Source organism: Marmota monax, unplaced genomic scaffold, assembly GCF_021218885.2.
Source record: "Marmota monax isolate L192 unplaced genomic scaffold, Marmota_monax_Labrador192_F-V1.1 WCK01_AAM20220418_F8-fsc00006, whole genome shotgun sequence".
Classification (NCBI taxonomy): Eukaryota; Metazoa; Chordata; class Mammalia; order Rodentia; family Sciuridae; genus Marmota; species Marmota monax.
Window position 1 is genome coordinate 8,687,161 of NW_026693712.1, and position 26,094 is coordinate 8,713,254.

Sequence of the window (26,094 nt, forward strand, 5' to 3'; positions counted from 1 at the left end):
CTTACATCCAAAATCAGTTTTTAACCCCTGGAATTATTTATTTGTGTAAACCATATAACTTCATCCATTTTCTGAAGTTAGAACCCTGGAAGTTAATGTGATTCTCCTGTTTTTCCTTCTGTTCCTCCATCCAAATAGTCACTAAGGCCCATAAACTCAGTGGAATCCTTTTATCTGAGTTCTGAGTTCAGAAGGTGCTCTTGAAAGAAAGACATCAGATAAGGTCATTCTAGTATTTTATTGGAAATTGGTTGTGTACGTCAATGAAATAAGATCAAAGTAAAAGCATCATTTTTACACAATAATATCCTAATATCTGTGCTATCTTGTTACATAGTTTAATAAATCCCAGGATGCTCCTGATGTGGATATCAAACAGCTTGAGTGGTCCAGAAATATCTCTATATAAATACAAATCATAGCATCTAAAATAATCATCACTGGCTTGAGTTAGTTCCGAAAGTCTTGAGAACGTCTCTTAAAATACAAATACCTTGTATTTGACTGCAGTTCTGGTGGGAGGGAGTAAGGAGTATATGTGGAGCTAATGACAGCAGGAGCCGGGACAGAGGGATGTAGCATCTCTAGTGTGGGGCACACAGGGTTTGGGGACTGCAGATCCTGAAAGCTGAGCAGGGTATTGGACACCCTGCATTTTCCAACACTGCCTGAGTGGCAAAGCTACAGAGAAATGAGACTCCCCTGCAGAAAGAAGCCCCTAACCCTAACTCCCTGGGCATTGCCAAACAATGGCAGAGCCTTCCTCCAGAGTATACAGGGGCAAAACCTTGGGCACAGAAGAGATTCTGGACAGCTTAACTCAACTCCCTTCTCCCTGCCATGTTCAGCTCCTGCCCTCCTTGACAAGGGAGAAAATTTAAGGGAGTGATGCTTCAAAGAAACCAATCCTGAGCCAGTGTGTTTCTAGCCCCTGGGAATGGGGGCAGGGTACCCTTCGCTTGGTTTGAGGGGCACAGGAAAAGGCTGCTGTGTCCCCAGTGTCTCCCTCACCACCTTAAAGGCCATCACCAGCTTTTAGGCTCTTGGCTTCTTCAAAGCTTCTCAGCTCTTGGCGTGACACCTGGACATCTGTGGTGGCTTCACTGTTCTCAAACAGCTTTGTCACTTGGTTCTCACAACCCTATGAGGTAGGAAGGGCAGAGATCATGATCCCTGGTTGAAAGCCAGTGAACCCGGAACTCACAGAGGTAGACCAGAATGCAACCTCCCAAGTCCTTCCCACTGTGTTGCTGAGAACAGGCTGGGGCAAGGGACTTGCATCCTCGTCCCTGCCGGGGCTTTGGGTGGTTCTCAAACAGCCCCATTGAGCACTGGGTGAGTCCGCATGCGGTAGAGGATGACGGCAGTGGCTGGACACAGCAACAAGGAGGTCATGATGACGATGGTGGCCAGGATGATGAGGACAATGGCCCAGATATCCAGGATGTGCTTGGGAAGCACAGCTTCCATGGGGGATTGGCTGATGGCATCCATGCCGCCTCACTCTGCAACACACAGGAAAGGAAAATCAGCAGTCAGAGGCTTGGGTCACTTTTTAGCATGTGATCCTTATGGTTTCTTTATTTTATTTTTTTTGGGGGGCGGGTACCAGGGATTGAACTCAGGGGCACTTGACCACTAAGCCACATCCTCAGCCCTATTTTGTATTTTATTTAGAAACAGAGTCTCGCTGAGTTGCTTAGTGCCTCACCATTGCTGAGGCTAGGTTTGAACTCGTGATCCTCCTGTCTCAGCCTCCCTAGCTGCTGGTATTATAGGTAGGTGCCACTACACCTGGCATCCTTATGGTCTCTTGATCAATAATTGTAACGGCTTCCTTGCTGAAGGCTTCCTATGACCATGTCTTGCAAGGGACTTCCTATTACTCATTCAGAACTCACATCGACCACCTGTGATGAAGGGACTATAATAATGATCCATGTTTTGTTTCTTCACCTTTATCTTCCCTTATGCCCAATTTACAGAGAAGGAGTCAAATCTTTGAAAGAAGGACATGCTTCTAATTTGACCAAGGAGTGAACCCAGCTGGGTGGCACTCCAGAGTTTCCACACTTACTTATTAAACCACCATATTACCAGTCTGTTCCCCTCAGCTGTGAAATGAAAATTTTGTTGTTTTTGTCCATTGTTCCTTTCTTATTATCCTGTAATAGATCTTCCTCTTTTCTAAGGAGAACCTACCTGTGGGTTAGGTGGGACCTTACCTAAGCATAGGGATGGAGATGCAACCTAGCTTTGCCCACTCAAATCCCCATATTCAGGGGATTCAGGGGTAGGCAAGTGACCCAGGATGGTCAACTAAGGTCCTCCCCAATATTTTCATGCACTAGCTCTTGGAACAAAGGATCATTTCTCTTGGGATTGCTAAAATAAAAGGATGTGAGTCTGGAAAGGAAGGGCCCAGGACTGCCTTACTTACATTTGGAGAGTTGGTCCTAGATGGAAAGACAGACCAGCCTCAAAGCTCATGTGAGCACTTGAACTCAGAGAATTTGGTGCCATCTGTAACCCTGGACACCCTAGTTATGGGAGCCAATAATTCCCTGTTTCTTCTTAACCCACAGCTCATTTGGTGTCTCTCCATTGCAGCTAAAATAATTCAGATGAGTGAGGATGTGTTGTAGTTTAGATGTAGTGTCCCCTAAAAGCTCACAAGTGAGACAATGCCAAAAGATTTGGAGGAGAAATGATTAGATTGTAGCCTTAAACTAATCAGTGAATTGATTCCTAATGGGATTCGCTGAGTAGTTAACTGGAGGCAGGTACGGTGTGGCTGGAGGGAGTGGTTCACCGGAATGGTGGCTTTGGGGTATATATTTTGATCTGGAGAGTGGAGTCTCTCTGCTTTCCAATCATCATGTGAGCTGCTTCCCTCTGCCACACTCTTCCGCCATGATGTTTAGCCTCACCTCGAGCCCTAAGGAATGAAGCCACCGTCTATGGACTGAAACCATGAGCCCCCAAATAAGTTGTTCCTCCTCTACTGTTGGTCTGGTTGGGTCTTTTAGTCACAGCAGTGAAAAATCTGACTAAAACAGAATGTAAATCAGTCATCCCTAATTATTTTTTATTCACCTTTTATTCAACCTTAGGATCTTAATTATTTTTTTTCACAGCATTCTGGGCCAAAAGAAATACCTAAAAGTCCTATATACTAAATAGTTAGGTTGAAACAGTTCAATAAGTATCTGTGTCCTAACACCTTAGCAGCTGTTTGGAAAACACACAATTTAAAAGAAAAAAATATTATTTCATTCTTAACTAGTTACGTACTAACGGAATGTGTGCACTGTTGGGCTCTGTAGAACTTTTCAAACTTTGGACAGTGCTATCCTCTTTTCTTATTTCACAGTAATTTTTGCCCAACAGTTGTTGTATCATGGCAACCATCAAAAATTTAACTTCATAAAAGATGATATCACCAAAAGAAATGCAGTATGTTTCAAGTTTAACTGTAACATACCACTTTGTATGATGTCTGAGATCAGTCTTTCTGCCCAAAATATTAAAGACCCTGCAGCTCCCCTTCCCTCGGTCCAGGGAGTTCACTGTGGCTCCCCAAGCTACTTCAGTGCAGAATCTGGCAACCAAAGATGTAGTCCCTTCCCTGCAGAGGGCAAGAGGCAGGAACAACCTTCTACTGTTCTCTCTAAACCTAAGTTCTGTAATTCTTTTTTTTTTAATATTTATTTTTTAGTTGTAGTTGGACACAATACCTTTATTTTATTCATTTATTTTTATGTGGTGCTGAGGATTGAACCCAGGGTCTCGCACGTGTGAGGCGAGCACTCTACCACTGAGCCACAACCCCAGCCCTAAGTTCTGTAATTCCGTAACCCTAAGTCCCAGAAAAAAATTCCCCATTCCAGTTTTATTTCCTTTTCTTACTCAGTCACTGCTTTCATTTTCTAATGCCTTTGGTTCAATGCGCACTGTTGCCACCCTACATAAGTACCCAAGATACCCATGCACGGGTGATTCTGCTTTATCTGTTATCATAGCCAACACAGAAGTGTCTGCAAATAGTAAAGTGGGACATACCAATATGCTATGGTGTAGATAGGTTCAGTGTGTCTTCCAAGGGTTCATGAGTTAATTTAATCCCCAATGGAGGGTATTACGTGGGTGATATTTAATCTAACTTTGATATTTGGGGGTGGGGCTAATTTTTAGAGGTAATTAGGATCATACAAGATCATCGAGGTACAGCCCCCATAATTGAATCCTGGTTACTTTATAAGAAGAGAGACCAAAAGAGACCCCATCTGTTACATCTTGACTCTGTCAGCCAGAAAGTCATCACCAGATGCACCCTTTGCCCTTCTGCCAGAACTGTAAGCTAAATAAACATCTTTTATTTATAAAGTTAGCCTGCCTCAGATATTTTGTTATTAACATAAAAATGAACTAATACCATAAATGGAATACCAGGCAGCAATTGTCATACATTCACTCATTCATTTAACAAATATTTAGTGCTGAGTACACACCAGGAATGTTCCACATACATTTTACAAAAACAGAACTATCTTATGATCCAGCAACCCCAATTCTGGGTATATAACCAGAGGATGTGATATTAATACGTGGAAGAAACATCTTTATTTTCATGTTTAGTGCAACATTAATCACAATAGCCAAGTTATAGAATGAACCAAAATGTCCATCAACATGAGAGGATAAAGAAACATTGTAAATATACACAATGGTATACAATTTAGCCTTTAAAAAGAAGAAAACTTGCCATTTGTGACAACATGGCCAAACCTGTAGGTCATTATTCTAAGTGAAATAAAAAAGGCACAGAAAAACTTACATGTTCTCACTTATCTATGGAAGCAAAAAAAAAAAAAAAATCACCTAGAAGCAGAGCAAAATATTGATATCTGGAGTTTGGGAGTTGGGGGAAAACATGTTGGTCAAAGGATACAATGTTTTTAGTTAAACAGGAGGAAAAATGTAAGTCTATGGAGTGAAAATAATAATATTTAATGATTATTAAAAGGAATCTAACATTGGTGAGGTCCAAAATATTTTAAGTTGAAAAAACAATAAATAGAATGCATAGGATGATTTTTTTTTGGTGGTGGTGGGGGGGGTTCAGACTTTTTAGAATTAAGTAGATGGATAGGTAAGATCATATCCATGAAAAATATTTCTGAGTATAATCCCAAGGAAGGTTGGTTAATAGTGGTTACCCTCTGGGAAGTTGGACCAGGAATATAAGATACATTTTGGCTTTTCATTCTTCATGTTTTTATACCATTTGAATTTTCTAAACATAAGTATGTATTCTAATCTTTTTACCCCATTGAGGGGAAAATGGGATTTGGGGAGTTTTATTTAAAATTCTCATATTTAAAAAGGGTCAATAAAGCCAGGTGTGGTGGTACATGCCTGTAATCTCAGCACCTGGGAGGCTGATGTAGGTGGATCACAGGTTCAAGGCAGTCTCGGCAACTTAGCAAGACCCTAAGCAACTTAGTGAGACCCTGTCTCAAAATTTAAGATTTTTTAAAAGATTTGGGGATATAGCTTAGTCACAAAGCTTTCCTTGGTTCAATCCCCAATACCAAAAATAATAAATATATATATATATATTTTTTAAAGTAAATACATATATACTTTTTAAATAAAATTAAGATATGAGACTAGATCAAAGATTACCAAATGCCATGAATGAGAGTCACCTTAGGATGGTATTAAAAACACTAATATCTCACTGGAGCTCACCAATGTAGATTCTTTTAAATAGCTATTAAATAAGTTATCTTTTTCACCTCAAAGACAATTTTTCTCCTGCTTAATTGAAATGAACATGTACCCTTTGACTAGCATCTCCCCCACATTGCCCACATAGTAAATGAGAATCACCTCAGGATAGTATTAAAAAATTGACTTCTGGGTCCCAACCCAGACTCAGTGAATGAGACTCAAAAGCAGATGGGCCAGGCGCAGTGGTGCACACCTGTAATCCCAGTGCACAGGAGATTGAGGCATGAGGATCACGAGTTCAAAGCCAGAGAGGCGCTTAGCAACTCAGTGAGACTCTGTCTCTAAATAAAATACAAAATAGGGCTGGGGGTGTGGATCAGTCATCAAGTGCCCCTGAGTTCAATCCCTGATACAAAAAAAAGCAGATGGGAAGGCACATTTTTCCCCATAGCTCAGGTAATCTGAATACGCAGCCAGGTTTGGGAGGTCCTGGGCTCGACCATCACCAAGGTCTCTCAAACTTTTTCTAGCACTAAGATTTGGGAACTGATTTCTAGGGGCTCTTGTAGCCAGGTTGGCCATACCTGGGCAAGTTCCAAGATGAAGGAGAAGCCTCTGGCAAGGGTCCCCAGGGTCACAGGATGATCAGGCTGGGGCCTGCAGAGGAGGGAGAGGCAGAGGCCGGCCCTGACTCAGCGGTGGAGATGGAGTCATTTTCTCCAAGATCTCAGACACACAAGCATGAGTCACAGGATCCAGCAAACTGCAAATGGTTAAAGAAGGATGAGGGTGGGAGAAACCATTCTTTGTGGTCTCCTACTTACATCAATAGCAAGCCTGCCTTAAGCCAGAGGAACCCCGCAAAAGCACTTTCCAGTAAATCCATTAACATCAAACAGTCACTGGGACTCCAAATGCCAGGAATACATAATCTCCCTGACTGATTTTCCTAAGCAAAACCTGTCATTTACAGGAACGCAGGCTTTGAGGCTCATCCACACTTGATCATGGAATACTACAGCTACAGCCAGTCCTGTTTTATAGACAGTGAAACGGACGTCCTGGGGCCCCTACCACTTTCACTCCTTTCTCCTTCCAGAATAATCATCGAAATACATAATCTGATCATATCACTGTTCCTAACTACAACCAAACAAAAGCAAAGCAAGTAGGTGAATAAATGAAACATTTTCTGTAACCGGTATCCTAGACCAATATTACTCTTGTGCAAATGAAATCATATTTAAAACCACAGTCACAGTCTCTGCTCTAGTAGAAATGCAGAGAGACTGAGGATGGGGCTGTGTTCCTACCTACTCAGCAAGGCAGGATAAATATCCTCAGGAACCTACGCACTAGATATTAGGATACCCACAAACTTTACAATATGCAATTCAAACTAAAAGCAATATTAAACTATAACACACAAAATTTACATGGTATGAAATTCAAGCGGGTTTTTTTTTTCTTCTGAGAAAATAATTTTGCCCAGTTTTTGGTTTTTGTTTTATGGTGTCCCTCTGTAGTGCAGTCTGCTTACGTGATGGTCCAGGACAGCTGTTCAGCTTCCTCTTGACTCCTTGGGCTTCCCCAAACACAGTTAGAAAACCGCAGGTCACGATGTTTTCCAAGGGACTGGACCTTCCACAGCTACTGTTCCAGGACTCTAAGGCTGGCCAGACATGTGGTCAGGAGGGCACAGGGTACTCTATTTCCCTGTTTCCTCTTTCCAGTCCTCAAACACGTGTCTTTCTACAGGCTGTTCCTCCCCATGTAGGAGGGTTTTTAGACACTATTAATAAAGAAAAAAATTTGTCCCCAAAATAAGAAGTATGCAAATCATATAGTCAGTATGTTTAATTTCATGCTGGATGAATTTGCTTGGGAAAAAAAAAAAAAAAAAGCAGAACTCGGAAGTTTCTTCGAGCTGACTTCTGTTTGATCTTATCTGGCATCCAGGGCACTGGCTCCTTATCAGGGCTTCAAAACTTTCTTCTAGATACATCTAATTAATACTCACAGATTACTTTGCTAATAATTTGCTTCACAGATAGACTGTTTGTTATTTCTGATTAATGGGTCATGAAGGGATTTAGCCGAAACCATTTGCGTCACAAATTTAACCCTGTCCACTGATAAGAAAATTATGTTTCAATAACCCTGGGAAGGAAAACAGCAGCCAGGCCTGAACCCCTCTTATTTTGAACTAGTATCCTTGATCTACTATTTACCTCATTAATTAATAAGAAACGCTTGACATATGTTCAATGTAAATTTGTCTAAGAAACTGCCTCAACACCTCCCTGAGCTCACAGCAGAGAAGCCACTGATACCAAACATGCCCCCCTATCAGGTCCTGCACTGCTAACTCAGTGAACTGCTGCTCCTCAGTCCACAGGACTCAAGAAATTTAGCCAATATAAAGGAAAAATCAATAATCACAAAATGCTGAATATTGTATCCTCTAACAAGATTAAGTGTAAGGGCAAAAAGAGTAGAGTCTCTAAAGAGGGAAATTTTGTACTTTTTCTAAAGGTGGAAAATTCATCCAATCTATCAAGTTCTCCACTTGATCTCCTTCAGGCAGGAAAGGAGATGTCCTACTGTGTGTTTAGACGAATTCTAAATTCTACTCCTGGTACTCTTTTTATTAAGCAACTAAGCTCTTTGGCAAATGAATCATTGTTCCAACCAATCTCAAGATACAACCAATTTTCTAGTTATGTGAAAAAATAATACATTTCATAAATAAAAATTTCCCACAAGTGGATAATTTTAGAATAAGGGGACTCAAGGCAACAATGCTATACTATCTATTCACTTTTCAACTATGAGATTCCTTAGCAAGCAACTTTTTTCTTCTCTGACAGGGTGATATTGTTTTTACTTTTGTTTGAGAACTATTAGAACAAGTCATTCTGCCCAGAATAGTCATTTATTTATTCATCTGTCAAGGACTTGCTTATAAGCAAGATGTTCTGTTAGGAATAACTATGACTTACTCATTATGACTGTTTTACTTCCAAGAAGCACAGAGAAGTAAAGTAGCCTCCCCTTGTTTCCTCAAATGTATGATCATAAAAACCAACAGTTAACAAATGCTATTCATTTAAATCTCTTTAAAGCTTTATTTTGTTTAGCAAACTTATAGCAAAAGCAAATATTAAGTACTATTCTACTCTTGCCCCATACATTAACATATTAAACCTTCACAATAATCCTATATGGGACATATTCTTTTACTGCTGTGAACACTACAGCTAAGAGAAGTTAATTGGCCAGAGATCATAAAGTTTGAACAGGATTCAAACTCAGGTCTCCTGATCCTGTACCCACCACTCCCCTCCACACACACACACACACACACACACCCTCATGTATAAGCACAGAGCAGGTCAGACCCAGAGCTCTCTTCTCAGTTCAGGTCAGATACCCATTGTTTCTCACCAAAGGCTTTTCCAGATTGAAAAGAATGGTTTACAAAGATCAGGATTTCCAAATCTAGTAGTGGCAAACTAGACAACTGGACAAGTCCTTTTACTGAAGACAATTAGAAAAGTAGGCAAAAAGGAAAAAAAAAATCTATTTGAAATCACTAAGAACTAACAAAACAATGAAGACTAACAGGCTAAGATCTGGGAGAAGTAAAACTCCAGGGAGGTGAACTTGGCATTTGGGGCAGCATTTCTCTCAGCGGGAAATGGAAACTGAATAGTGCTTCTGACAGACTCAAAAAGCTCAGGGGACAAAACCTGGAGTCCAAGACAGCCAAAGCAGGGGAAGGAGAGCCTCTGCACTTTGAGCTGGGAACTCAGGAGCACCCTTGGCACTAGGGGTGACCTGGAAATACAACTGTCCTCGCAGAGACAGTAACCAGCTGGAATGATCAGTTTCTAAAACTGATTCAGATTGTTTCATTTCTAGTACCTTCCTGTACCTGACAGAAGCAAACATACATCCTCTCTGGAAACAAGAACATCATGACAAGACTCATTTTTTTTTCATCTACAATGTCCAATACATAACCAAAAGTAACCAGAAATGGAGGGGAAAACATGGCAAAAGTGAAACCATTAGAAAGCAGAAAATAGAAAAAAACTTTAGGGGCTCCAGATATTGGAGTTATCTCTCTCTTTCTCTCTCTCTCTCTCTCTCTCTCTCTCTCTCTCTCTCTCTCTCACACACACAAACACACACACACACACACACACACACACACGGAATAAACTTATTTACTATGTTTGGGGGGAAAAAATCTAAGGATATGAATTTTTATAGAGAACTTGAAAGTACAATAAAGAACACATCAGGTTTCTCAAAGAACCAAACAGAAATACAAGAACTGCAGAATAAATAGTAGAAATTATAAAAATAAAATAGTAGATGTTATAAATTCAGTAGGTAGACTTAATAGCATACCAAACATAGATGAAAAGAGGATTAATGAACTGAAGGATCACATTTTTTAAAAAGTTTTAAAGCCAAATAGAAATATTAGAACTGAAAATATAATTTAAGGAATTAAAAATACAATAGATGAGCTTAACAGCATACAAAGTAGACACCCTTGAAAAGAGAATTAGCGAATTGGAGGATAGATAAAGAAAAATCCTTTGAATGAAACAGAAAGAAACAAAAGGGTAGAAAATTCTGAAAACTGCGTAAGGGACACAGGAAATAGTGACAAGATATATAATACCCATGTAACTGGAACACCAGAAGGAAAGGAGAATGGGGCAGAAACAAAATTGGAATAAAGAATAGCTTGGAATGTTCCAAAGTTAACTAAAGACATCAATCCACAAGCTAAATTAGAAGCCTTAGGGATTCCTAGAAGGATGGAATGAGAATAACTACATTTTCATTTAATGGCACTGAAAAATAACTATAAATCCATAATTAAGCACAAATTAGTAAATCTGCTAAAACCCAAAGATAACAGAAAAATAAGACAAGTTATCTTCAAATGGGATTAATAATCAAAAAAAAACATAATCTTTAGTCATTAAGAAAAATACTAAAAGAGCACACAACTTCCATGGGTAGGGAAACGGCAGGAAAATAACAGCAGCATAGAACAGATGGGACACAGAGAAAGATGGCAGACTTAAATCCAAACAAAGACTATTCCAGTAAATAACAATAAAAAACAAAATGTACATCTGTTTTTTACAAGAGACATGGGGATAGGAAAGGTTGAAATTAAAAGGGTATAAACAAAACACCATGTAAGGGCTGGGGTTGTGGCTCAGTGGCAGAGCGCTTGCTTCACACATGCGGCACTGGGTTCAGTCCTCAGCATCACATAAAAATAAGTAAACAAAATAAAGATATTGTGTCCATCCATAACTAAAAATTTTAAAAATATATTTAAAATTTTTTAAAGAAACACCATGGAACTATGAATTATGTCAACTAGTAGACCTATATGACTATCACACAAAGTAGACTTAAGCAAAAAGTATAACCAGGCTTGCAGCCTCGGGTTTAAACATGGTCATGTTTCTCCAGTATTACCTCAACAAGCAAGGAGATCAGGTCTAAACATTGAAGGCATTTGACCCTTTAGGGCAACAGACCTGCTCAGCCCATCCTGCTCGGCTCTCCCCAACAACAAATACTAATGACATTGAATCATCATCAAGAAATGCTTCAAGGTGCTCATGACCCAGCAACCATACCGTGTTCTCTGAGGGTCCCTTAAATTTCATGTCTCTTCTGTTGCCTGCTCCATTTTGGAGAATCTGTAACCTAAGGCGTCAATCTGTGAGCATGAAGCCTTCTTACCACCCATACCACTGGGAGTCCAGTCTCCTCCTTGCCTTTATCATGCTTGTATGAGGCCATCATGGTGGCGTCTTTTTAAAGGTAACATGTTTTTCATATTTTGAATTATTGCCACATTATTAAAGATTAAATTATTTGGGGGGAAGGATTACCAAAGATACAAGAGAGGTAAAATTATCTTTAATTTTTATGTACCTAATTGCAGAATTATAAGCAGAAAGTGACAAATTCAATACTGTATTGGAAGGTTACAACATATGTCTCTCAAATACAAAACAAAAAGGTTTTTAAAAATCAATTATGGGGGCTGGGGTTGTAGCTCAGTGGTAGACAATAACAACCTTTCTAATCCCCATGTCTCTTGTAAAAAAAAAAATAGATGTACATTTTGTTTTTATTGTTATTGTGTCCACCTACAACTAAAAATATTTTTTAAAAAATCAACTATGGACATAGAAGATTTCCTAAATTAATAGTGTCTGTAATATATTATTTCCAATAGGAAATCATCTAGAACCAGGCACAGTGGTGCACTCCTGTAATCCCAGTGGCTATGGAAGGAAATGGAAGAGGATTGCAAGTTCAAGGCCAGTCTCGGCAACTTAGTGAGGCCCTACGCAACTTAGCAAGACTCTGTCACAAAATTTAAAAATTTCAAAGGGCTGGGGATGCAGTTCAGTGGTTAAGCACCCCTGGGTTCAATCCCAGTTTCCAAAAAAGGAAAAACACATCAAAGAGAATTAAATATGAAAAGTTAACATTTAAAAGGTTTCCTCTGAGAATAACTATTTTCATCTAATGCTTTGGGGAAAAAAATTAATGTAATTAATAATTACATTAAAAGAAAGTGTAACATATTGTTTTTTGTTTTGATTTTTTTTTTAAAGTTCCAAACAAAATAGTTTTAGTCTAGGAACAGGTAACTTTTGAACTAATTTCTCAAGCGAATTAGTTTGACCTGACTCAGAAAATAGGGAGCTTGTTCTAGCACGTTTCAGGTACAACCATAAATAATATATTACTAGAAAGCAATTATGGCATGCAAAATTCTAGGATGGTCCCCATGAATTCTATCTCCTAGTATTACCCCAGTTATACAGCAAAGGTGAAGGACCTTTGCAGATGTAATTTAAGGTTCCACTGAATCACTGATGTACAAAATGCCACTCTTCCTATTAATCACTTTGGCTGAAGGCCCAGTTACAAATACAGCTAATGAAGAAGGTACTGGTAACCCTTGAAAGTTATTCATTCCTCATTGTGGAGTAGATTTTAGATGACTTTAATCAAAAGTTTGTCTAAAGTGGGACAGTTGGAAATCTTTCAAAAGAAAGCTTAGGATTTCCCTCAGGTCAAGTTTCTGGCTGGCCTCAAAGAAATGACGCACCATGAATGTTAAAGCAGCAAGGGAAAAGAATCCGGTCCACACCTGGATGAGGCTGGAGACAGATTGTTAATCTTCCAGATGAGAAAGCAACCTAGCCAAGACCTCGACTGCAGCTTTGTGAGTCCTAGCTAAGATGTGCTTGGACTCCTGACCTAATGACACCATAAGATAATAAAGATATTATTTTAAGTTTATGATTACTTGTTATGCACCAATGAAAACTAACGCAGCCATTCTATATATCCGACTGGTTTTGTTCTGTAGAAATGAAACTAAGGATGTTCTAGAAATCTGCACAGAATTCAGACACTATCCAGTTTAAACCATGTAAACTGACTCCCATTTTATGCTTGTGGAAAATGAGGGCCTAAGAAAGGAAATGACTGGCCCGAGTAAGCTAATGGCAGAACTAAGAGAACTCGGGCTCTGTCTGGCAGAACTGTTTTCAATTCCTTCATCATCTTTTTGAGATGGGAGCTGGGGGGGCAGGGGTGGAGGAGGATGTCAAGTGGGGTGCTGGCTGGAAAACACAGTGGTAGAGAGGTGGTACAATAAACTGATGCAAACAATGAAAGCCAGGCAGGTTCCTGACTGTGTCTTTCTGCTACGTAAGAGCATGTGAGATTGCTGAAGGCCCAGAGCCATAAAGAATGTCACAAAAGGTGAGCTGAGTGGTATTCCAAGATCAAATGTACACACACACACACACACACACACAGAAGCCATCAGAATTGGTGACTCAGTCCTACATTTACGATTCATCCATTGGCTTGAGGCCCAAATGCAAATGAGTCCACTGAAGATAGTAATGGACAAACCTTGTAAGTCACTTATTTCCTAAGGTGGATGCAAACATCAGAGAAGAGAGGAAAAGGCAATAGAATCCACTTATGGTGGGAGATTCTACCAAACGGGGAAAATCCACATGCACACAGAACAAGAGGGAGAAGAATGGCAGAGACAACTTTACCTAGGTTCCAACCCTGCCCCAGCACTGACGTCACCCAATACAGCTCCTGCCTGCTTCTGTCCAAAATGCCTCCTCTACTCAGGAAGAGGTACTAAGTAAACATTTATTAAATCAACAAATCCTCAAGATCTTATATTCTCGTAAGGCCATGGAAACTCTTTCAAGTGGAGAGAATATTTTGAAACAAGAAGGAATATAAAGAGATTCTTTCCTTTAGAGTCACGCTACAGAGTCGTGTTAAAAACCCGGACTCCGAGGCCAGTCTGCTTGGATTTAAATATGGCTCCACCACTTTCTGGCTTAGCAACCTTAAATGCTACTTCCCACTTCCTCGTGCTTCTAGTTACTCGACTGAAAACATAACCAAATATGGGAAAATAGTTATCTGCTTCATAAGATGAAGAGTATTAGATAAGAAAATCACACACAGCATTGAACAGGGTTCTAACAGAATAACACTCTACAAATGTTAATTCTTAATATGGTTAGAAATTCCTGGCTGTAGGGACTCACTAAACTCAGCAAATAAATAGCCTCCATTCCTTCAGCTAGTATATTAACATCCCAGACTTGGACCATGTCTTTAGCTCATCAATAAAGATGACAGAGGATACTATGGTTTGGATATGGTTTGTGCCCCCAAAGGCTCCTGTGCTGGAAGCTGGTCCTCAATATACAGTACCCAGAGGTGATTAGGGCCTGGGGCTGCCACTCTTAAAAAAGATAAATGCCCATCTCACAGGAGTGGGTTAGTTACCACAAGAGATAGTTGTTACGCAGCAAGGCCATACCACATGCTGAGCCTTTTTGACACATACTTCCCTTTCTGTTTTTCTCCCATGAGGCTCTCACCAAAAGCAAAGCAGATACTGATGTCATGCTCTTGAACTTCCAGAACTGTGAGCGAAATAAACCTTGTCTTAGAACTCACCCAGCCTTGAGTATTTTGTTATAGCAATACAAAATAAACAAGCTACGTGATAATCTATATTAATGATTTTTTTGAATTAACAACAGAGTGATTAAAGTGACCTATTCCTCCAGTTGAATAGGAGTGGATTAAGAGACAGACATTAAAAAAAAAATACAGATTTTGCCCTTAAATAAGTTCACGCTCTTTTGAAAGAACCAGATATCCATTATAATCACTAATTGCAGCGCAGTGCAAAATACCTGGAATGCTACGCTGATGGTATAAGCCACTCACCACCAGAAAAGAGGAATGAAATAGCAAGAGCATGGATTCTAGAATGGAGGGTCTTGATTTGAACCCTGTCTTCCACCCTCATGAGAGGTGAGACTTCGGCAAAATTATATAAGAATCTTTGAACCTTGACCTTCTCTTCCGTGAAGGAGGGACATTAAAAGTACTACAGCACAGTGTCCTGCCATGAAGGTGAAGTGACACAACATCTACATCCCGCAACATAACAGAGGCTCAATCCTCATTCCTTTCTCTTGCCTAAGTAAAATGAAAGACCACAAAAACAGGGGCTTTCAATATAGGTTTGAAAGTATAAACTGAAATTCAAAAGGAAGAAATGAGAGGAAAGGCAGGCTAGGCGGAATAGACATCAACAAAGCCCAGCTGTGAGGAGGTCTCTGTGTGTTGGGGGCGTGTGTAGTCCTGGTGGCTTTGACAAGAGGCTTAACCTCCTTGAACTTCAGTTTCCTCATTTGTAAAATGGAATGATAATACTACTTCATTAGGATGCTGTTGAGGTTAAATGAGTTAAATGTACTATTGGAGGTAGTTGAAATTTTAAGAGGGGAGGGCCTACTGAGAGGCCTTCAGTCAAGGGGGTTTACCCCTGAAAGGAACACTGAGACCCTAGCCCCTTCCTCTTCCTGTCTTCTTTACTATGGCTGCCATGAGGTAAGCAGATTGCTCCACCATGATGTGCTACCTACCCAAAAGCAACAGGCCCCAAAGTAATAGGGCCAATTAGTCATGAACTGGAAACTCCAAACTATCAGACAAAATCAACCTTTTTTCTTTACAGGTTTATTAATCCTATTAAAGGGTTGGAGACTTGACTCAGTGGTTCTTGGGTATTTGTTACAGTAGCAGAAAATTGAATAACACAAGCACTCAAGACAATATCTGAAATAAAGTAAAGGTTTTCACAGAATTAAACTTGAAATAGTGAACACAGGAAAAAAGAACTCTTAAAAAAGAGTTCAGAGAGAGGGCATGGAGATAGATGGTGGAATGAGATGGACATCATTATCCTAGGTACACGTATGATTGCACGAACAGTGTGACCCTACTTGGTATACAACCAGAGAAGTGAAAAGTTGTGCTCCATTTGTGTACAATGAATTGAATAGCATTCTGCTGTCATGTATAACTGATAAGGAAAAAAACAAACAAACATTGTTTTTTTAAAGAGTTCAAAAGCCTAGTGTGGTGGTACATGCCTCTAATCCCAGCAACTCAGGAGGCTGAGGCAGGTGGATCACAAGTTCCAAGCCAGCTCTGCAACTTAACAAGACCCTGTCTCAAAATAAAAATTCGTAAAGGGTTGGAGGCTTAACTCAGTGGTAAAGCACTCGGATTCAATCTCCAATACAAAAAAAAAAGAGTTCAGAGGCCTTACTATTCATTAAGGTGCTGTGACTGCTCTGTGACTGATCTGAGTCCAATGTAGGAAACCACAGTGATATGCTTCATAAGCAAATAGCCTTTGAAAATCTGTCCCCAGCTCTGACATTCTACCGGAAACAGCACACCCCTCTACTCCAAACTGCCGCTAACAGTTAACTTTTGAGAGATTGCCAATGGTTATCCAACTGGTTTTACTGCCAAGGAGCTCATGGAGGAGAGGGCAATAAATTTAAAAAAAAAAAAAAAAGACTTCCTGCTTAGCAGGCAAGCTGAATTATCCCAAAGTGAGAGAAAAGGCGGAGAGAAGCAGGTGGCATCCTGTAGGTATGGCCCTAGGCCAGCACTGCCAGAGCTCTGAGCAGACACAGCCACTGCTGTTTCCTTTCCACCAGATACAGAGGCCAGAGAGGAGGCAGCGGGAACCAGCTCTGAGTCAGGGAGGCTGGGTATGTGTAAAGACTCCAGACTCTGCAAGGCTGAGAACCGTGAAGATGATAGTTTTGGGGGATCGGGGGACAACAGGCCTCCTTATCCAGCATCATCCGCCTCCAAGGACCACTTTCCAAGACTCCATCCTCAGAAGGAGTCTGTAAGATTGCCAGGAAAGAAAGGAGCATTCAAGACAGAGAAGACAACCCATGGGCACCCTCAGACACCCAGAGGGATGCATAATGACCCGTGTCCCAAGGGCATATCCCACTTAAAGACTATTGCTGTCCCCTGCTCTTAGAGTTCAAAGAATGTTTAGAATGGCCTCCAGCCCAGGGCCTCAGTGTCCATGATCTCAACTGTTACTGCTCAGTTTTTCCAAAACTACCCTGTTAAATGGCCACTCTCACCCACCAGACATTCTTTGTCTCATATCTCATTTTATTTTCTTCATATACTTTTCACAAATTAGCTCATCTGCCACTTGTTTATCTATTTTGACTTTTACTCTTATCAGGCTGAAGCCTTGCTCCTTTGACCCTTCAAATGAAAATAGGCAAAGAACGGAAGACCTGAGTATTCTCAGCACCTGTCCCTGGGCCTGGCACATTGTCAGTGCCAATAAACACAAGATGGATGAAGGCACGAATATGGGAAAACTGGGTGACTTCAGATCTGAGCTCAACTCATGGGACATAATTGGTGGTGGAGGTCCAGAAAGAATCCTGATCCCTACGGAAATTCCAATGACCCTAAAATCACAACCATATCTCCAAAACAAAATGACATCCTCTCATCTTGTCATTTTCTGGAGACTCTGAACATTCAGGAAAGATTACAGGGACTTCTTTATTTCCAGATCACTCTGTGCATGCACCAGGCAGAGCACTGGCCTTTCAGAATCAAGCCCTTCAATTCCCTGCTGCTCACTAGCTTGGGTTGGTACACTCCTAGTTTTGACTCCCTGTGTGCAGGAGCTGGACACTGGGGAGAAGGGAAGTTTGCTGCCCATGGTGTAAAACGTTTTTCTCTGTTCTCATAAGAGGACAGGGAGGCTAATGGAGGAGGAAGTGGGTTTCACATGACCAAACCAGTGTGAGGACATCTTAGCCTCACATTTACTCTTGGAAACAGCTCTCGTCCCATTGTGTAATAGTCAGCCTCAAACATTTGCTGGCCCATCATGGAGTCATTTCACTAGGGACCTCTGTTCCAAAAAAAAAAAAAAGGGGGGGCCGGAGGAAGAAAGAGACAGGGCACACAAACTATCAAGAATGTGAAATGAATCAAATCAAAGAACTTTCTCCAATGACCCAAGGTCTCTGGGGAAAACTCTATTCTCATTTCACTCCAACTGGTCCCTGTCTCCTCCAAAATTGGTAGCGGGTTAAAGACCTGTTCCCTGCCTGGGTTCTATCTGTTTCTCTGTGGCTGGGGGAAAAAATGGAAAAACACCAGCACATTTGTTTCAAAGAGATCATAAATGCAACCAGCGATGTCTAAGACTACACGTTCTATCAGACAAGCCAATCATACAGTTTCAAAAGCCAACAGAGAGCCAGTAGAAGGGAAAACCCAGGCCAAATCCACAGCATCCTGTTTCAGCCACTACCATCCATCACTGTCACTTGCCAGTTACAAAGTGCTATGGTGTGCTGGGCTCACAAAGGAGACTCTCCATGAGAGGGGCCACAGGGTGGGCCATGACAGAGCTACAGAAGTACTGGAATGTGGTGCTAACCCACTGCATCACTGAGTGATCCCAAACAAGTCTCTCTCCCAAAGAGGGCCTCACATATATGGCAAATAGAATAAAGATGTCCCAAACCAAAGATATCCATGTCCTTATCCCCAGAACCTTGAACATAAAAAAGGAAGCATGACTGAGAGGGCAGAGACATTAGAACACAGACCAAAGGGACTTTGCAGATGTGATTAAAGTTAAGGACTTTGAGATGGGGAGATTACCCTGGATTATCCAGGTGGACCCAACCTTATTACATGAACTGTTAAAGTTAAGAACAAGGAAGAAGAGAGGGTTAGAGACATGGAACAGGGGAAGGATTGATTCACTCTTGCTAGCTTGAAGATTCAGGGAGCTAACTAAGAGCCAAGGAATCTGCCAGAGGCTGGGAAAGGTCCTCTATTTACAGCCAGCAAGAAAGTAGTGACCTGTGGCCCCACAACCATAGAAAGTAAATTCTTCCAGTAACTCAGATAAGCAGGAAAGTAATTCTCCCCTAGAACCTCCAGGGAACAACAACAAAAAAAGCAGCTTGACAATACCTTGATTGATTTTATTCTCATGGGGCCCATACTGGACTCTGACTTTCAAAACTATAATTGAATAAAAAATGTTTAAAGCTGCTAAATTCAAGACTCATAAATTGCTATTGCTGCATTAGATAATGAATACATGGTGTGGTGTGATCCTGAGTAAATGACTCTTTCCCACTGGACAGGTTTGCTGCCAGTCCATTAGAAAGAATGGACAAAGTGATTTCAGAAAGTCTGGTCCCCTCTGGAAGACCAATCACTCTCATGACACTCTGCCTCCACCACAGCTTTATCCCTAGTTCCAGGATGAAATTGGGTTGAAAACCATTTAAGAAAAAAACAGAAGAGAGTGAAATAAAGAGAAAAGGAATCTTTTAAAAGCTCCAAGATGTTTCCTAAGATAACGTCTAAGACACTAAACAGAGGGTCTCCTGTTCTGCCATTTGTTTCTTTCTTGAACTACCTTAGAGGAATAAAGTGAGAAGTCTGGGAAAGCCAGCAGAAGGCTCCAGCTTCAATTGGTAGAAGCAGTCCAGAGCAGGGAGCTAAAGATTTTGAGATCTTATCACAATACTCAATCTCCAATTATACTACAGAACTATAAGAACAGAAATAGGGTGGTATTGCTATAAAAATAGACATGAAGACCAATAGAATAGAATAAGACACAGAGACCTTTGACAAAGGCACCAAAAAACATAAAACACCAAAAAAACAAAAAGCACCATTTAACCAATGGTGCTGGGAAAATTGAATATGTAGAAGAATAAAAATAGGTCCCTATCCCTCGCTCTGCACAAAAGTGAACTCAAAGTGGATCAAAGATCTAAATATTAGACCAGAAACACTGAAACTGCCAGAAGAAAACACAGGGTCAACATTTCAACATATAGGCATTGACTTCTTTAATAAGACTCCTAAAGTTCAAGAAATAAAACCAAGAGTCCATAAGTGGGATGGCATCAAATTAAAAAGCTTCCCCACAGCAAAGGAAACAATTACAAGCATGAAGAAAGAATCTGTAGAATGGGAGATAATCTTTTCAGCTACTCTTCTGACAGAGGACTGATATCTGAAATAAAAAAGAACTTAAAAAACGCCAGAAAAACAAATAATTATTGCCGATCAATGGACAAATGAAGTAAACAGTCATTTCTCAAAAGAAAAAGTACAAATGGCCAGTAAATATATGAAAAAATGTTCAACATCCTCAGCAGTCAAGGAAATGCAAATCAAACTACACTGAGATTTCATCTCACACCGTTTGGATTGGCAAGCATCAAGAAAATAAGCAAACATTGGTGAAGATATGGGGAGAGAAGAACACCTATAGATAATTGGTAGGACTGCAAACTACAAACAATCACCTTGAAAAGCAGTATGGAGATTCTTCAAAAGACTAAGAATGAAACCACCATATGACCCAGCTATGCTACTCCTTGGTATTTATCCAAAAGAACTGAAAGAAGCATACTCTAGTGATACCGGAAGTCCCCAGTGATACCTAAAGTGCAGTTCACAATTGTCATGTTATGGAACCAGCCTAGATGTCTGTCAACAGATGGATGGACAAAGAAAGTGCGGTGTATATATACACAGTGGAGCTCTACTCAGTCATAAAGAAAAATGAAATTATGTTATTTGCTGGTAAATGGATGGATCTGGAAAACATTGTTATGTAAAATAAGCCACACTCAGAAATTCAAGGGTCAATGGTACACACTTTTAATCCTAGCAACTAAGGAAACTGAGGCAGGAGGATCACAAGTTTGAGGCCAAACTCAGTAACGTGGCAAGAACCTCAGCAACTTAGTGAGACTCTGTCTCACTAATCAAAAATCAAAAAGGACTTGGAATGTAGTTCAGTGGCAGAGTGCCCCTGATTCCATCCCCAGTACCAAAAAAAAAGGAAAGTCGGGAATCAGATTTTTCTCTCATTATTTGGAAGAAAGAGAGAAGCAAGGAATTTAAAAAAGGCAATCTCATGAAAATAGAAGGGAGGACAGTAGAGGAAGGGAATAGAGGAAAGAGGAGGAATAGGAAAGGAAAGGAACTGTGAAATGATATGGACCAAATTATGTGCATGTATAAATACATCACATTGAATTCCATTTTTATGTATAATTTTAATGTACCAATTTTTTAAAAGCAATAAATAAACAGAAATAAGACCATCAACGTGGAGGAAAGGGATCAGGGGGAGGAAAGAGGACAGGAAAATGGGAAGTACTGGGGATTGAAATGGAGGAAATTATATTATATGCATTTATGAATATGTCAAAATGAGCCCGACTATTATATATAATTATAATGTATAATCAAAACATTTTTTTAAAAAAATTTTTAAGTTTCCAGGGCCTTGTGGAGATAAGGTGAAAAGTTCTGATCATCAAGGTCTGTCTGAGAAGGGATCAGAAGTAGTGACAATTGTTCCAGACACTTGTCATCATTAGTTGAAACTGATTTAGAAAATTCAGTTTTCTCTGCATCACCTGTCCCTCCTCTATTTCATTCACCCTGATCTTGTATGGTGGGGTCACCAGCAAAACATAGATCCATCAGCTAATCATAGTACAAACGAATAAAATAAGAAAGCTACACACAATCAAGCAATGTACTCAGTTTGAATCTGGCTTGCTATTGCTTAATATGCCAGGCAATTCTAATTCTCACCTGTTCCCCTTCCTGGCTACCCAACAGACTTTACCATTCCATTCTCTCTTGAGACTCCCCTTCTGCCCCCCTAAAGAGCTATAAGGGGACTAGGGCTAGTGACCTTCTAGTACACTGTCAAATTGTCACCTGATTTCCCCCAGGTCATCCTGCAAGTAAGTAACAGAGGCAAGATCTGAACCCTGCTTCCCCCAAATTCCAATGAAGTTCAGAGGACAGATCCTGAAGTCAGACTGCCTGGACTCAAACCTCACTCTGCCACTTCCTGTGTGATCATGGATGAGTTGCTTCCTCTTTCTGGAGCTCAGTTTCCTCATTTATTAAATGGAGGGAATGATCATCCCTCCCTAATAGAACTGTGGTCAAGACCAAATGAGTGAGGTTGGACATGCCTATAATCTCAGCAACCTGGGAGGCTGAGACAGGAAGATCACAAGTTCTCGAGAACAGCCTCAGCAACTTATCGAGGCCATAAGTAATTTAGTGAGGCCCTGTTTATAAAAAGGGCTGGGGATGTGGGTCAGTGGTGAAGCACTCCTGGGTTCAATCCCCAGTACCAAAAAAAAAAATTAAGTTTGAAGGAATGTGGATGTTAAGCAATGTTGGGTTCAATTCCCAGTACCAAGAAGAAGAAAAAAAAAAAGAATTATGCCTGGCTCATGGTATGTCAAGTAGAATTATGATTCCATTATTCAGCATGCCTGGACAATGTGGGTGGAGGGCTGCAGAGTGTGGTGATGTCAAGACTTATTTCTAGAAACATTGGAGAGTAAAACTTGTGTCCATCTATCTTCCCACTGACAATAGTGTAAGAACAACCAAAATAAAGACCTTTTTTCCTTAGAGATATATCCTTCATTTGTATGTTTTAATCCATAGAGAAGAAACAGAAGCACACATTTAGAGGAGTATCAGAAAACAGCTGGGAATGATCTGGGCTGTGACTACTCCTTACACTCTTGTTCTGTCACCCCTTAGTCCCAGGATCTGACCCAACCATAGCCCCAAGAGCCTGTCATTTGTTTTGTGTCTCTAACACTTCATCACAGCTCCAGTCTCCTCCAGTTACACAAGAGAGGGGGAATCCCCAGACTTTGTGAGAAATGGAGCCCCACAGTTCTGAGGTCCTGAAAGGTCAGTGTGGGAGCTTGATGGAGCATGCCTTGTCACCCCACAGCATGATTCACAACCCACAAGACCTGGAAACAAGATGTCTCCACTAGAACAGAGAAGCACTTTGTAGTTTCTTCTGTTCTCACTGAAAAAGAGCAGATTGTCCTAAAGCTAGTCTGGGCTGTCTCCCATGTGTTCAGATGGTTGATGGGTGCACCACACAACCCACAGAGCTCGCTATGCTCACCCACAATAACACATCTGCCCCACTCCCACTTCCCATTTTACAGACAGGGAAGATAAAGTCCAGAAAGGGCAAATTGCCTAAGTCATGGTAACTCAGAGAAACTCCTAACCCACAGAGAATTGCTCTTCCCACCCCCACCCACTTCAATCAGACATTCACCAACCTTCTGGCTGTGACACCACAGATCATAGCAGATGTTCTAGGACTCTCTGATAAGTTAATGACTGAGCAGCTTCCTCCACTAGAGCCTGCTCCACTGTCTACACAATCCAGAGAATCATCAGCCCTCAGGAGCCAGGGATAACTACCAGTCAGGAAGGGAAGGGGAGGCTGCGGGAATGAAAGGCCAGCCCATTCAGTCCGAATAACAACTCCTGACATTTGTTCAGGTTTTCGTGGCTCCCATCTTTTGTCTTTTCACACAGTGAGCATGTATTGAGCGCTACAATTTGCCATGTTCTGTGCCAAGTGCTGAGGATGGCTCAGAAATAAGGACAGATGGGGAGTGCAACACTCAATAAATGGGGGAGGGGTGGGGATGGGGGCAAGGATTCTAAAAGAACCAGCCATTCTAACTTAAGGAGCAGTTAACCTGGGAGAAGGGCTCCTTTCCAAGATACCTTCTCCTTGCTTTCAGTTAGCGAAGTGTGTTTTCTTCACTTCACAGATGGAGAAACAAGACACAGACAGATAATGGTGAAGCAGCTAGGAACACAACCGGGGCTAGAACCCATCAGTCCAAACTCCCGGCACTTTCTGCGTGGAGTTCTGAGAAAAGCTGGACAGACGGCCCGCTGATTTGGCTTCAAAGACAAAATCCAGCGCAGTGGCCAAGCGCGTTCAGGCTGGGTGGCTGAGCCCTGACGGCGGGCCAGGGTAGCCAAGAGGGGCAGCCTCTGCCGGAGGAGGGGGACCGCTTTCCGAAATCGCAGGAGCAGGGCAACCCTGGGAGCAGCCCTTCTGCGAGTAAGGCTGCGGCTCCCGATCCAAATTCCAGCCTCCCTAAGGGCCCAAGATTGTGTGCAAAAAGTGGCTGGGACTTAGGGGCTGACAGCACAAGGTGGGATTGTTGAGGAAGAAATGCAAAAGTGAAGGGGAAGAAATGAGGGAGGCGATGGCAGAAAGAGGAGCGCTGGGAGGGCACTGGAGTAGGAGCAGCTAAGAGCTAGGTCGCGAGTCTGAAGAGGTCCACTCCACCGGAGCCCCACAATCCACACCCCATGGCCTCACTCACCCCGGAGCCGCGGTGCTGCTTTCAAACCCTGAGGCCCCCGCCAACGCCGGATCTCAGCAGGTCTGCGGAAAGTTCCTGGCGCCCGGACTGCCCAGCGCTTCTCCAGGTATCCAGGATCAAGCGGGATCCGGCAGCCGGAAGCGGCCCCCAGCCCTAGAATCTCAACCCCAGCCAGCGCCAGGAACGAGTCCGGCTCCTCGGAGCCCAGGAGCGCTCGGGCACTGCTAGGACAGTGCTCAACCCCCAGCGCGCGGCGCTCGAGTGGCTGTGGAATGCCGGGCCTCTGAGGACCGCCCCCGGAAAGCCACGGCCCCCAGCCTGGGTGCAAACCTTGCTCAGCTCCTCCCCAGCCTCCCTCGCTGACTGGTAGAGGGAAAAAAAAAAAAAAAAAAAGGAACCTTCAAGGGAAAAAAAGGAGTCTCAGGTTCCCGTCGTCACTCGCTGTGTGGCCTTCAACAAGTCACTTGGCTTCTCCAGCTCTACTCTATTGTAGGCAGAGAGGGTTGGTCTACAGCGTGTCCAAGATCTTTTCCAGCTGCGGTCTAGACATGGGAAAGTCTAGTGAGGGTTGGATGTTGGAGCCAGAACTCAAGAGTTCCTGCTTTGCAGTATGCGGCGTGTAGGATCCTTAGAGACTGCCTCTCTGTTCACTCTTTCTGTAAGAGGATAATAAGGCCTGTCTCCCAGCCCTTTTTTAAGGATTGACTTTAGAGGACCAGTGTGAAGCTGCTTGGTTGCCATAATGAAACTCCAGACTTCCTGATTATTTTGCGATAACAATGAAGTCCAAGGTGGTCAGAGGCCCATTGAAATTCAACCTCTAAAAGGCTTCCCATCTCTTTATTCATGGCCCATCTTCCACACAGACATGCCAGTTCTGCAATTTCCTTACACACACACACACACACACAATCTATGGAATGAGGGAGGACTCCCATCCCACCTCAGCACCCACCCACACTTCTTAATTCCACAGCAGAGTTTACTTCAATCTTACTCTTCTGAAATAAAGAAGCATAAGTTTTGACTTCCAGTGAAAAGTCCTGGAGCCCAGTTATTTACCCACTTAACAAGAACCATACTGACCTACCCAGGCCTAAATTTGAGATGATGTAAGCCCTGAACTTACCCGCTATCATTTCCTCTGACTCACAGATGAAGTCAGCAGAAATGACACCAAATCATTACCCCATGCCATGTCATTTTTTAGAGGGAGGGCAATGAGGATGCACGGGATAGAAGTGAGAAATGATTTGACAAAAATTGTAAGGGTTATCATCCAACAGCATGTTTCTATTTTCGTTTTTGTTTTTGTTTTTGTTTTGGGGGGGTGGTCTGGTACTGGGGATTGAACCAGGGCACTTAACCACTGAGCCACATCCCCAGCCTGTTTATTTTGTTGTTGTTGTTGTTTGTTTATATTTTGAGATAGGGTCTAGTTAAGTTGCTTAGGGCCTCCCTAAATTGCTGAGGCTGGCTTTGAACTTGCAATCCTCCTGCCTCAGTCTCCTGAGCTGCTGGAATTACTCCAGGCCTGTGCCACCAGGCCTGGCTAACGGCATATTTTAATCATAGAGAAAATAATGGCACCCTAAAAACAAGTACAACCCAATTCTAAATTTTTCAATTCAAA

The 26,094-nt window shown here is 41.7% G+C and overlaps 1 protein-coding gene and 1 pseudogene across 2 annotated transcripts; one reads left to right on the forward strand and one right to left on the reverse strand.

The window, feature by feature from the left end:
* Positions 1-219: 219 nt before the first annotated feature.
* Positions 220-24,750, reverse strand: Smim3 (small integral membrane protein 3). 2 transcript variants are annotated; one of them, XM_046460282.2, is made up of 3 exons: positions 24,462-24,750; positions 6,321-6,393; positions 220-1,505 (listed from the first exon to the last, which is right to left on the reverse strand). In XM_046460282.2, the coding sequence occupies exon 3, from the start codon at positions 1,492-1,494 to the stop codon at positions 1,312-1,314; it is 183 nt and encodes a 60-aa protein (XP_046316238.1). In that variant the 5' UTR covers positions 1,495-1,505; positions 6,321-6,393; positions 24,462-24,750; the 3' UTR covers positions 220-1,311. The 2 variants fall into 2 exon arrangements, with proteins under 2 accessions (XP_046316238.1, XP_046316237.1); XM_046460281.2 differs by lacking the exon at positions 6,321-6,393 and having other exon boundaries at positions 24,462-24,744.
* Positions 11,236-11,429, forward strand: LOC124103592 (H/ACA ribonucleoprotein complex subunit 3-like; annotated as a pseudogene).
* Positions 24,751-26,094: the final 1,344 nt, after the last annotated feature.